The sequence below is a fragment of the Anopheles aquasalis genome, chromosome 2, assembly GCF_943734665.1.
Source record: "Anopheles aquasalis chromosome 2, idAnoAquaMG_Q_19, whole genome shotgun sequence".
NCBI classification, from domain to species: Eukaryota; Metazoa; Arthropoda; class Insecta; order Diptera; family Culicidae; genus Anopheles; species Anopheles aquasalis.
Genome location: NC_064877.1, coordinates 43925001 through 43939149, shown reverse-complemented (window position 1 = coordinate 43939149; position 14149 = coordinate 43925001). Strand labels below are relative to the sequence as shown.

At 46.4% G+C, this 14149-nt stretch overlaps 1 protein-coding gene across 4 annotated transcripts in view; it reads left to right on the top strand.

Annotated features, from left to right (window-relative positions):
• LOC126581042 (transcription intermediary factor 1-alpha) overlaps positions 1-14149 on the top strand; it is a 46202-nt gene that overhangs the window by 25452 nt on the left and 6601 nt on the right. For all 4 annotated transcript variants that reach the window (XM_050244470.1, XM_050244466.1, XM_050244468.1 and 1 more), the window contains exon 3: positions 9585-10085. In XM_050244470.1, coding sequence (XP_050100427.1) covers positions 9585-10085 — 501 coding nt within the window. The remainder of the gene's footprint in view (positions 1-9584; positions 10086-14149) is intronic.

The window sequence follows — 14149 nt, the reverse complement described above, 5'->3', positions numbered from 1 at the left end:
CCAACTGCTCTGCACCCCTCAGCTCCGGTGAGCTGAGCGTCGTTGTTGTGCGTCGTTAAAGGTTTGGCAACGTCGCGGTACAAGCCGGCCGGCCGGAACATGAGCCAGGGACCAGGGGGTTGATGATAGAGGACACCTCTCCTCCCGACGCGGTTAAGTGGAACGCCATCATCGTTGCTGCTGCTGCTGCTGCTGCTGGTTGATGATCTTTTCTCTTTTTTTTTTAATTTTTTTTGTAATATAAATTCCTCCCTGACGAAGCAGATCGGCACACAGTGCGTTTTGGTGAATGGCCGCTTGGGCGGTTTTTTTTTGTTGGCATTTACGTTACCTTAAATCTCACTTCTCTAGTGGCTCTCGTGTGCACATGCGCGCCGCCACCCCCCCTCTCTGAGGTGCTGCGCAGCACGCTATAAGTTTGCCACTCACCGCGGGCGGGCGATCCCCGTGGGTCGTCTCGCAGCAGGACGAGGCCAAGTAGGCGAGTAGGAGGAGTAGGTAGGGGGGTGTGCTGAGACAGGAAACAGACATCGGCACCGGTAGTCGCCGTTGTGAAATGGCCGCTTTTTGGGGTTAATGCTAGTCGTTTATTATTATGGGTGTTATTTATTTATATGAATCGCGTGGTGGCATTCCGGCACCACCAAATGGTGGTCCTGAGATGGTAACATCGTATCGAGACGCCACTCTCACTACGTACGCTTTTGCACGTGAGGTATGGACGCACGTGGTGCTGTCTGTTTCCGATCCGATGACTCTCTCTCTCTCTCTCTCTCTCTCTCTGTTCGAGGAATGGTATTTGCATTAATGCCAGCACCAGGACTAAACCGATAGCGGACGAGCACAATCCTTAATCCTCTCGGTTACCGTCTAAAACCATGAAGCTCTCTAATCTTCAACTAAATCTTTTGCATTTCCAATTAAACTCCGGAAACGCAGTGGCGTGGTGTGGTGGCGCTAGGAAGCGACGCCGCCAGGCTCCTCCTAATTACAATCGCGGTCGGGGAGGTGAACCCCCGGACGAGTTCCGACTGTTAGTCAGCACATTGCGATTCATTGTTATCATCGGTTGTTTCATTGAGATGATGAGTTTCCAAGACACACCGAATTGGAGTACATTGTCCATTCGACAAAGCGCAGCACCGGTAGCAGCAGCCAGTGAACAATAGAGCGAACGGGTTTGTATTATGTTTTGAAGCACTGCTCCTGGAAACCCCCACCGCAGGAGTAGAAGTTTATGTGTATCTGGTTAATGGCCATTCGCGTGATGGGCCACCGTAGTCGTCGATACCTCGGCAACAATGAACAGACGAGAGAGGAAAGGGAACTTCAAAGCAAACAACGCTTGCATCGTGATCCGCTTTTGATGATGGTGGTGTGCGGTGCGGTTGTTGTTGTTTGTGAACGGCTATTTCATCTCGGGAAACTCATTTCAATCGTCACAGCGAAGGGCAGCATGATTCATCAAACATGTGGGTATGTGATCATCATTCTGGGAACAGTAAAAGACGCATCGCTATCAGCTTGGCCGGGGAAGCAGGGTATTGGCTTCTAGAGACGGTGCTGTATAACCCTGCGTCCCCACTAGCGCGTGCACTGTGTGCGCGTCGAACTTGTCAGTTCCTTTTTGAAAAAATGACCGTTTTTTGTACCCTTTCATTGCTGTCTTTTTGGTTTTTTTGTGCTCCTGCAGAATTTTGAGGCTTTTTTCGCTACAGAATAAAATGCTGATCTTAAATTTGATAGAAGCACAGCAATTGACCGCATCGCTTGAGCAAAACGCTTCTCTGAAATTGACGAAAAGTGACATGCACTTTTGCCAGAAAGTTGGCGAATGTTCTATACATTAAGACAGAATTCTGTTAGTGTCGACGTATGGCAATACCTTAGGATAGAGCGTATAAATGGAGCATATATTTTGAGTTGTATCAACCTACTAATATATAACATGGAAATTTGTAAAATCATCCAGGTTTTACCATCGATAAGCATGTGGTGAGCAGAGGATTATGTTCTTTCATGTTCAAGCATAATCCGGATCGAGTTTTAGTTGAACTAGAAATAGTCAACAAAATTGGATGAAGTGTAGAATTCATTCAATCACCTTTTCAAAACAGACTGGTTAAGCAGCCCTGCGATCCAGGACAAAAGCTTCCAGCACCGGTTCTTTGGTGATACCCAGCTTCCTTCTACTTGGAATACCAACAAAAGTCGATGTATTATTCCTTAGCTCTTGCTTTGTTCTGGTACGAAACTGGATTATTCGGCTGTTTGGAAGCGAGTGAGAATAGTGGGAAAAACATGTGTCCATTGTGTTGTTCCAAGTCCATCACTTTTCACCACAGCGCACGTGCCACGGGGCCCATCGCGCTCTCTGGTTCTTTGGATTTCGGACTTGGGACCTCCAGGTTTGGGATCCAGTGTGTGAGTTCGTTCAAACCGAAATTCTCCAACATGTTTTCGTACGCACCCGTACCCGTTTCTAACGTGGCCCAGCTCAAAGAGTGATGCCGCCCAAAAACTTTGATCCTTTTTCGAGACACATTCTGGAGACCCTTACCACGACCACGATGATGCTGCCCAGCGTTCGCTATCTACGAACTACGAGCCTGGCTAATACTGTTTGCTTGGTGGGGGCCCAATGTTTACCTTGTACTTCAACAACGCTTATCCAAACCTCCCGCTGCCTCCCTCCGCCACAGCAACAGCAACCAATCCACAACTCTGTGCTCGGATCGGTATGTTCGGCGGCTGCGTCGGCCAGACAAGGACTTATGGGTTTCGGGCAAATAATCCCATTGATTAGATAACGCCGGTGGAGATAGGGGAGATGGTGTTATCGAGCAACACACGAGCGGTGGTACTTGGTGGTGACGCTTCTTTTCGAACGCGTGAACCATTGGATACATTCTTCTTTCGATTTGGCTTCCGGCTATTGAGCTTGCAGTAGACTTGGCTGGTTTGGTTGGCATTAACGACGGAATTAAGAAGTGAAAAAGTTCTTTTCCGTTTAAATTTAATGTTGAAATGGAATTTCTATATTTTGTCGACTGTACTCGCTGTTCAACATAGAGTTTCCTTTTTTTTTTATTATAATTCTAAGATAAGATTCTAAGATAGTTACACTATGTCCTATCTATATTATTTTTCTCTTATTTTAGTTATTCACGTAAATATCTATTTATAACTATACTCTTCCACTCTCAGTGTTCTCTTAAACAATTCTGCAGATTGTTGAAGCTTTCTTGCTTCCATCAATATGCCCTGTGTGAAATTTGCTCCAGCACTACGAGTTGTTGTGACATACTTATGCGCTTAATGTAGAATGTTTGGACTTATGCTGGCTGGCTTTGCACAAGCGAAAACAGCGCACACCCATGGAACCCTGATGTACATCGGTGCGTTGCCGTCAGCACCAGCAGCAGCAGCTGCTGCTATTAATCTGGGGATAAAGGTTTCGGCGATGAATTGATTACGCCATTCATCGAAGCATAATGCCCGTGCTCACCCGGCGCAATGCACTCCACTTCCGATGTGCTCACCGAAACGGTGAGCGCTCCTGATCGCGATTCTCGTGTCGACATTATCCTACCATCCATATCCCACGCTACCCTTCTCCCATTCCACCATAAGCCGTTTATTTATGGTTGCGCACCGCACCCGGCGGCGTCCGTGGATGAAAGTATAGTATCAAAGAAGCTCAGGGCAGCTAAAAGGATTTGAAAGAAGCCACCCTGGTGCCATCCAGTCCAACCCATTGCCCTGCACCCAGCACACTCCATCCGGTTGCCGAGTTGGTTGCTGGGTTGGTTGCTGGGTTGGTTTGGTTGGGAAACTGCAGCAAATGTTTTGGATCTAGCGGCAGATCGCAACCCTTGTCGCGCCTTGTGCTGCCACGAAGTGCACAGTGTTTCTGCTTAAATAAGAGGATTTGTTTCTTTGAATACATTTTAATTTTACTTCCTCGCTCGGTTCCGCTCTGGCCTTCTTCCCCGGTAGCAGAGGGAGGTCCTGGGGTAAAAATGAAAACAACACGCGAAAGCGCACTGCACAAAGCTGCTACAGATTCGTGCACCCCCGCTCCAAGTGTCTAGTGCGACGGACGGTGGTGCGCCGAATGAAAAATCTTTCATTTAAATTCAACATAAATACAAGTCTTGGCAAATATTTTGTTTAAATTCTCATTCCCATTCGCCGGAAAAGCTTCTTCGACCTAACTTTGCGCCCGGGAATGCCCTCGGTGAGTTCGGTGGAGTACGGTTTTTTTTTTCGGTTGAACTTTTTGTACTCACACCATGGTATGGCACGGAAGTCGTGGCAACTTTGGTGCCGGAGCATCAGTCAGGATCAGGACCACTGGTGGTTCGGTGGTGCTGCAGTGACGTAGTGTCTTGGACTGGGACGCCTGCTGCCAGGATATATCCTGCACGTTTTGTGAATCAAAGCATGAAGGACGGAAAGGACGAGAAAAGCTAATAAAACTTGGCGCACGCTCACTCACTCCTGATCCTCGTGCTTCCTGGGAACTAGCATCCTCCAGCAGCAGAAGGGAGACACCGACCTCCCGAGTGGAGATTGGAAAAGAAGGGCCATGACGTGAAAGTTTCGCACAATTGGAATATTTTCTTTATGATAATGTTTTTTCAAATATTTTATCAAGACATCATTGTTGCGCTGCTACCTTTTGCAGCAAGAATCTGCTGGAGAATGGCAACTCTCGGTGTCCCGCTGCTCCTGCTGCTGCTCACACAACCGGGCACGTTTCAGTACCGCGATTCTGCGATGAATTGAAAACCGTAATGCCATATTAATTACATTTCTGTTGCTGTCACCAGAAATAGAGTGAGAAGAGAAAGTGGGCAGGAGGAGAGGTGGGAAGGGTAGCGCACATTATCTAACTTTAAGTCGTCGTAGACGGATTCAACTTTTGTCGTAAATCTTGGCGACTTAACAGACAGAGAGAGAGAGAGAGAGAGAGGGCGGAGGACGATAGTAGTAGGGATTCGTGTTTCCGGCAGGGGCAAGGGCGCAGAGCTCTGCGCATTTTGTGTGCGGAGCTTTTCGTTAATGTACGTGGAAGAAGAATCCATCGCTCGACGTGGTCCGGGCGCTCCCCTTGATTGGATGCAATTACTATGGAGCTCAATTACGGTAATCAGATAACATTAATCAGATTACCAGCTCGCTCTCTCTTTCTTCGGTTCTCGTTCTGGGTTTGCCTTGGATGCTGGATGCTTCGGATGCTCGCAACTGGGGGATGGTTTATCGTTGGAAGTAATCTAGTTTTTAGCAAAACGAATTTTACGATTTAAGTGTTTTTTTTTTATGGAAGCGAAACAACCATCCATCTTTGTGCGGCGTCGACGTGGGTGTTGCTAGCTGTTACTTTTTTTTTTCATGGTTTCAAAACATTTACAACGATCGCGTGCGCTTGCCGATCGTGAATCCTACGCGCGATGATGCTGCTCGTACACACCTCTCTATCGTGTGATCTAACCGCGTTCGGCGATGCTCCACATTTCCGGGGGAGGAAGATCGTGACGATCGTGACACGAGCGAGCAGAAAACCTTCCTTTTTCTTTCAAATAATTCAAATAACAGTGCGTAGGGGTTTCGGTGCTAGAAACAAACGGTGTTGCGGTGCGGTGTGGCGTGGTGTGGTTTGGGGTCCTCGCCTCGCCTTCTCGTCCACGTTGCTTGGTTGGTGCACACGTGGGAAGGGTGGAAGTAGGCCGCTTGTCGTCGAGATGACGCGGCCGGTGGCCGGTGGCCGGTGACGTGTGCGTGCGTTCTTTGGCGTGCGGTTTGGGTTCGAAAAAGTCAACCTGTCTGATCACACCAAAAAGGGTGGTGGTGGCAAACGCCCTGGAGTGTGTGCGGAGGAAGAGGCAGTGAGCACTTGTCTGCCTGTCACAGCTATATGGTTGGCGCACCAACTCATCGGCAACACCACCTAGTCCGTCGCCGGTTGGCGGTGATCCCACTTATCGGTTCGGGCGCATACGTAGTCGGTTGCGAAACGCGCTTCCCTCATGCACTGAACTTGGTGCCGCGGCACATGCGCGCCCACCACACGCCAGTTCCGCCTGGTGGCAGAGGAAAGTGACGCACGGGATAAACAAGCAAGAAGCGCTCTCTCCAGCAACAACTCCAGCGGATGTCTGCAGTGACAGTGACAGTGCAGCTTTCCAATGACCTTATCAGGGTAACTTGCCGTACGCGAAGCTCAACTGCACCACTGGACAACTCCGGTGGTAGTCTTCGAGGTGATCGTAGTGATAAACTGAGTTCCCACCTGCTTGTTCTTCCTGCACGTGTGGGCGATATGCGACCATTTGTTGTGCGACCATAATAAATTATGACGCAACCCACCCCTGGCCAGGCCGTTTTCATGGCTCCATGGACTAGTACGCCTCCACGAATAGTGGTACACGCTCGTGAGGGGCATACACCGTGCCAAGACGATAATTTGATGTTCGCAGAATACGGTAACAGATAAAGTTCACATTTAAAATGCTTTGGGACGTGCTTTGCATTTCCGTCTTTCGGGATTCAACCATTTGCCGGCTCGTAAACATGTTCCTCGAAAATTGTATGACCGGATCACCGTTGAGAATGCCGGTAGAGACAGTTTTATGGTAGCGCCCAGAGTGGTTTCGGTTGCATTTAGGTCAATGTACGGCCTGCGCGCGCGCGCGGTAGTGGTGATAGGTGAAATATCTGTGACGTTGGATTGCATGCGTGATGGAATTTTAAATTCCTGCATCCAATCACCGATAATCTCGCGGGCGGTTTAGTGTATAGACAATTTGCTTGCTTGTCCAATCGATCGATGGCTCATAAAGAAGCATCCTCCGCATCCTTTAGCAACTCACGTTGGAGAAAAGAAGCAGAGGCGGCCTCCTGTTCCTTGGAAACGTGACGTACGTCGACACGAAATTTCACATTCACTGCCTAATGACGTTAGTGACAGTAATGCACCGGTCGAAAAGTTTAACGACAGTCCGTTCTTAATTTAGCCAAACGAACGATGGCGGTCGATGGAGGCGCAGTGGGCGACAGCCTGTCATATACTCACTTTCGAATGTGCTTTGATGAGCCAAATGAGTGGCAAAACATGATCGATTTGTTTTATTTTTGGCTTTTTTCCACTGTCCTCGCTCCCCTGCTGGTGGTGGTGGTGGTGTACGGACGATCATGACGGTGTAAAAGTATTATTCGCCCTGACCTGCTGAGACCTCGATCCCTCATCAGCGTGGAATGCAAATGAATATTTATCATGAGGCAACCGACAGCAGCAGACAGCATCTTTTGTATTTTTCATTTTACAACCGAGACTCGCCTGCACATCTCTTTCGCCTCATCGTTTATTGAAAGAGCATCGGTTGATTAAGATGAATGATGATTGATGAAGCGTCGCGCATTGCATTTTGGGTAGTCATTGTTTTCGTGATGAACTTTGCCAGCGAGAACGAGCGAGCAAGCGAGAGACTCTGGTACACTCCTTCTGGATGATCGAAAACGGTTGGGCTTTCGGGTGGAATGGCTGAACGCTACTCGTTGCAGGCACTTTAAAATGTGACAAATCTGTCAAAAGTTTTTGGGTAAACCATAAGCCGCCGCATTAATGACTAATTGATGAACACTCCTCGTTCCCGTCTCACTAGAGCGTTATCAGTTGCGTCATTGTTCGAAGTGAGAAGCTAAAACTAACCCTTTTGACTCTGATTATTTATTACAAAAACAAATCATCGTGTCGATGTTGTTAACTATGGAAAGCACATGACGATTGTTAACCGTCAGAAATCTCTAGACGGCGCTTGCCAATTTCAGAGAAACGGCGAAAGCGCAATAACAAGCTTGCAATCGTAGCCCTGTTATAGTATTTCTGGCAAAGCCAAACGTAGAGATTGTGGCTACAGCCCGCAGATAAGAAACCGCAAACTACCTCGATGGATTCGTTGCGTTTCTTTGCGTTTTTTTTTGTTTTGCAAATTCCGAACCGAGTTTGGCATTCGCCGCACGTTAAATTGCGAGCTGGGGGTTTATTTACCGCGCTGCCATCACGCGAACATTGCAACGTTGCCAAACTGCTTCCTCTCGGGTGGAACGAACTGTCCCGTTAACGAAGGAGATTATATTTTATCAAGATAAACATAAAACATCAATCTACTTTTATCGCTCTTATTTACTTCGCCTCCCTCTGGCGCTTTACGACTTAAATTCAAGGAATCGCTGTAGGAAATGCTGTTCCATATCTTGACCTGCCTGCCTGCTTATGGTCGAAGATTTATAAAGTTTGGCGCAACTCAAACTGGTCAAACCATGCTGAAGCAACAGAAAAAAAAAAACGTATCGAATCAGCCAGTGCGTTATCTCGGTAAGCGCAAGTGGAAATGTAGACTGCGTCATAATTTCGGTATGTTGTACATAGTCTGGCGTCTGTTTATCTTATATAACCACTAACCCCACCCGATAACGTGGTTTAGAGGGATTGGATGGAGAGCGCAGCTCCTGTGTTTCGGGTACTACCTTTGACGATCACATTCGCACTCATACACCACAGGAAAGAGGCTTCGAATCTGTTGTGTTCGAAACCTCAACTGGGTAATGAGTTTAGATAAACTTATTGATTGCGGTTGTAACTCTTCGTCACAGTCCCATTTATTTGCTATCATTCTTTTTAATTCTGATGGAATAATTTGGTTCATTCGCACTCTCGTGAAATGAGATAACGTGTGTTCTGTACGTCTGTTCCACGATAGTGACGCATCGGCGCATGTTATTGACGTATCCAATTGAAATGACGTTTTAATTGCTCCATTAATTCCATTCGCCTTTGACAGTTCAATTAGTTTCGAAAGATCCAATTAAAAGCTGGCACTGGACTGACCGAAAGAGCTGGTGATGATACGGCACTATCCCTCGTCCCTGCATTTACATGGACACTGATAACTCCAGAAATCATCCATAGTATGATGATATTTAGTATTTCGTTCCAAATCGTTCAGGGAAAAAAGGAAAAAGCGTTAGAAACCCATTTCAAACAAGAATACTGACGTGGTAGTTGATTATTCGTCCTTCGACGAGCAACCGATTCGCTTGTCTTCAGTGATACGCTGACGTGGCTCTCCTGACTGCGACCATTTTTTATACGCATTTTAATCGTCAGTACTGACACACGTGGATACCGTGGGGTCCCCAACAGCTGGTGGTGCTTCCCTTGGTTGAGCAATGCTAGATTGTACCGCACAACCGGCTAAGCTGTGTGTACCTCGGTCTCACAGGTTCAGTTCAGTGTCAAATGACCCTTCAACTAGGTGCGAAAATTGAATTGCAAAGTACTGTGCGCTTCGTTTTGTAGTTTATAGACCTTGTATGAAAGGGGGATTGTTTGATCATCGTCCACCGTGATGAGAAGTGTTGGTTTTACGCGCAATTTATCATTCAAGTATTACTCCTGCGAGATGCAGCCGGCGTCGGAAGATGTAGGCCGATGGAATAGACAAGATAGATAGCGAAGCGGTGACCACGTGTAGCATCACTAATTATGGTTTGCTTTTTTTTTTCTTCATTCGGTACAGATTGATACAGCGGAAACAGCAAATGAGCCACCCGCTCCATCGAAGTGTGTCTGGTGCCAGCAAACGCTCACACCGAACGATCATCCGAAGCTACTCGAGTGTCTGCACATCGCCTGCCATGCGTGCGTTAAGCAGAAGTTCCAGGACCAGGCGCATGGTGCGGCATTTTTCTGCCCGATCTGCAAGATGGAGAGTCGGCTCGAGTTCATCATCGATAACGTGTTTCTGAGCGAAACGACGGCCAGCAGTGGCGACGACAACCCGGGCAGCGTGGAATCGACCAAGGATCTAATCAAGTGCAGCAGCTGTAGCGATGATGCGATCGCCACGTCCTGGTGCGTCGAGTGCGCCGAGTTCATCTGCGACAGCTGCGTACAGGCACATCAGCGACTAAAGATCACCAAGGAGCACACGATCAAGCCGAAGGAGGCTGCGTGCAGCGAACCATCGGGCAACAATGGACTACCGGGGAAGAACATCATGTGCCACATGCATCCACAGGTTAGTCATACTACTAGCGACAGCTCTGCCGGATAAATTGACGGAAGAGCGCCTGGCATCATTGTATAATCTGGAATCACTAGTCAAAGGCCGTCTTTTGGATTATAAATTATGCTTGGCATGCAGTTGTTGGATACTTTTATGACCTTTAAGCACCTTACAACAATACACTACTACTACTACAAATTATAAATTTTATGTAAATGGTTTAGGCTTGAAGTCAAGTTACCCCATTGCAATGAGTTAGAATACAATGAATCCTTTTGTGTCCTGGCAGTTTCTGCGAATGTCTATTCAATGGCCCACCCGACAAGCAACCAAACCAACAACATCATCGTCAACGTCGTCATTATTACCACGAGCGGGGGCAACCGCAAAACCAGCCCTTCTGCAAATAACCACCGAGAGGATTCTTGGTGCACAGCCAAAAGAGCTTTCCCGGTTTGTGTTTGGTCTTGCTTTGTTGTTGCTGAATGCACAACGGGCGTGAATGGATATGTGTGCGTTAGTGCTGGGGCGAATATTGCAGGCGACCTGGGCGAAGAAACAATGCAGCAGATTGTCGGAGCTGGTGAACTCATTAACCAACTTATGTCGGAAAACCGTGCCGGGCTTCGAGCGAGCGACCATGATGCTGGTTTGCATTGGCCTGCGGTATATGCTGTGTTTGAGTGTTGTATGCTGGCACTAGCCCCATTCGCTTCACGGGAGAGGATGGTGATGGGATGGTTTACATTCGCCTTTGACCAGAAACGAACGACGAAATGGTTACCACCGGTGTGCCGTCAACACCATCATCAGCGGTGAAGGCAAAATGTTTTATGTTTCTACCTTTCATCTACACTGCAGACTCTGTTGTGGGGAACGGGGCGACTCGCTCGTATCAGGTTGCGGTTTCGAGAGACTTTGCGCGTGTTCGTTTTACGAAATGCCACAGTTACAATAGAATTACGGGATCGTTTAGAAACGATCATTGTGCTTAGACTTTGAGAAAAAAATACCAAACAGATCTTTATTTTCATTGTTCAAACATTTTCGATCGGGTTCTGGTTGGTATTCACAGTCAACATGAATGATCCATCAAGGGAAAGATTTTGATGAAAATAATTTTAAATACTCCCTAGTGCTAGAAAATTTGCAAATCTTTTACGTTTTAACCTCGGGTATTACGTTGGGTACCCTTGCACACACGATGCAGTACACGTTTACTGGAAATGAGTTGTATGGCATGGCGACAGTGGATCAGATATTCCCGCCAAACCCATCGATGGAGCTACTCTAATCTAATCAGTGAATCTTGCTAGCCTCTTGACTGGAGCCACCGTAATCTAATCAGAAAATCGCATTTTATAGCCTTTGATGGACACATCAAATAACATTATCTATGAGGATGGTCATGGGTGAATCAACTGTCCCGCAATGGTGCAATGAGCCATATCCGGAGATTTTGAAATTTCCCCAGCTATTACAATATGCGCTCCGTTGTTAGTCATGTTTCGATAATTAGTAAGGCCAAGTCAGGTAGTGTGGCATATGAGATTAGCACAAATGCATGGGGATGTATTTTATCTGCTATAAAGTAACAGATAAAATACATACATCTGATAATGTATAATTTTATAATGTGTGAAGATTTTCATCGTATAATTAGCATAATTTAAATGATTAGTTATTCAATCCAGATATTGCCATATTTCGCGTACATATTCATATAGTAAAATTAATAGGATTGTGACGCATTTGGTTTTAGCTGTTAGTATACGGATTCACAACCTCGATCCTGCGAATTGCTTGATCCAATTTATCTGGCCGCACTGTTTGCGACATATTAATACGATGCATCAAATACGCTGCACTACAGATCCATAATGAAGGATATTTCGACGAAATTTCCACCGGAATTCGAATGATCCATCGGTCTCCCAATCCGCATGTATCACAATCTCGGCAGCAAGTAACGCGCTAGGACGGACAGGATGCTGAGTATGTGTAGCAAGGCCGCTGAATGCATTCGTTCCATTTTTCGAAAGAATGATCGAGATCTCACATACGCGAATTCTGCGTACGTACGCTTTGTGATGGTAGAAAAGTGCAAAGGGCAGCAGCTGCCAGCGCACTGGCATGCCGCAGCTTTCATGTTTTACCAGCGTGTGCACAACATGTGCCACCTGCCACAACAGCGCCATCGTTCGGTGCGGCAAACCGGGATGATGTTGTACACAACGTTCGTTCGTTCCGTACGGCCGGTTTTGCGGTGAAGAGAAAATCCACTGGAATAACCGCGAAGTTTGGAAGCTGGAAGAGGAAATATGGGGAGAGAGAGAGCAAGTGGCAGGCAAGATGGCGTTGAGTTGGAATAAATTGGATTTCAATGAAATTTATACGCTTACGCCATTCAACGACGGCTCATGCGATGTGCGCCACGTGAGGAGATGCAGCAGCAGCAGCAACAACAACATAGCTCGCTCACGAGCTCGACCAATCCGCAGCAATAATCCTTCCTCATGTTGTGATCGTTGGAACGGATAAGGATATCTCGGGAAGTATTTCGTTAGTTTGCGTGTGCTGTGTTGCCCGCGGGCTCCTACCCTGCCTTTGTCCATCCGTTTGCTTCAGTACACTCTAAAATTCAAACAAGCTTTTTACGAGCGACCGCTGATAAAAGCCGAATCAAAGCGAAAGAGTTCCCAACAGTTGCGAGCTGTTTGAATGTGACTGGAAAGGGGAAAGGAGCGAAACGGAATTTAAGGTGGCATGGAGGTTGTGCTTAAATTACCATTTATGATTAATGCCTTGCGCACGCGGAAAAATGTAGAAAGTATTTTAGAAAGTCGGTGGAGCATTTTTAGGGCCACCGAGAAAGACGAATCGTAAAAAAAGATGCAACGAAACCTCCTGTTAAATTGGAGAACCAGTGGCCAATAAATGCTCGCCGATAGTGTGTTCCGATGCATCGCGGACATCGTACCGCAAATGAAGGTCCATGAAAGTCACACCGAATGGGAGGTTTGGCCGAGGTGGAAAAAAGTATCCTATCGTAGTGCTGGATTTTATGGCACTGCGTCTATACAACGCTTTTTTTTGCAATGAGGTCAACGAGTGGTCATCTTGCGAGACTGGCACCTTTTTTGGGGTGAAACACAACAGGAACCTCTCTGCTCTGTTTTGTCCGGTTGTCGCCATTTATTCCCATGGTGCTTTGATTTCTGTTGCCGTCGTCGTCGTCGTCGTCGTAGCTTTTGACCTTGTAACGTCGAACGATCGTTTAGTTTCGATTGTTTGGTTTTTTGTTGTATTACAATCTACGTTGTCTTGTTCAGGTTTTCAAACCTTCTCATGAAGGATTTTTTTTGTTTGGTTAAAGACGGTTTGTTGATGTTCAATTACAGCTTTGTAGTGCATTGTGGTTGTAATGGTTTTTAAATTTTTTTAATTTTTTTAAATACATGGTCACCCCTTTTGTGCAATATAACTTTAAGTGATCGCTAAGGTTCATAACCGGACATTATTGAACTGCTGCCCATTTTTTGCATTACCCTATTCAAGCTTAGCTTTTGTAAATCACAACACAACGTGGTTACGAGACGCTCTTGTGATGGCCATCTGGATACCAGATGTGTTGCAGTGTTCCGTCCTTCATTCGACTCTCTAGATTTCGGATGATTGAGCATCATTATTATTGAGATGGCACGGGGAAGCGTGCAAATGCTCGTACAGTCCAACGTATGCAGTGAAGTGTGAAGAAGAGAACTTCAAGACAAACAATAATTGAACAGTTTCAACAGACTTGTGAGGCTTGTTGAAAAGCAAAGGCCAAGAGTTATGAACTTTGTCAGGAAACACATGCAATGAGATTGCAGATTTGGGCGTAAATTGTTTACCGATAGGAGAGACGTTCGTCACCTCAAATTCTACAAAGAGTGCTCGTTAAGGAGTATGTTTCTATTTTCATGCTTATTTTTCGTTTGACTGCACATTCTTCCTTGCTAGTGCTTATTGGATACCTTTTACATACAAGTGTTTAGTTTTTCTAACGTCAAGATTTTTGTTGTTTTCTCGATATT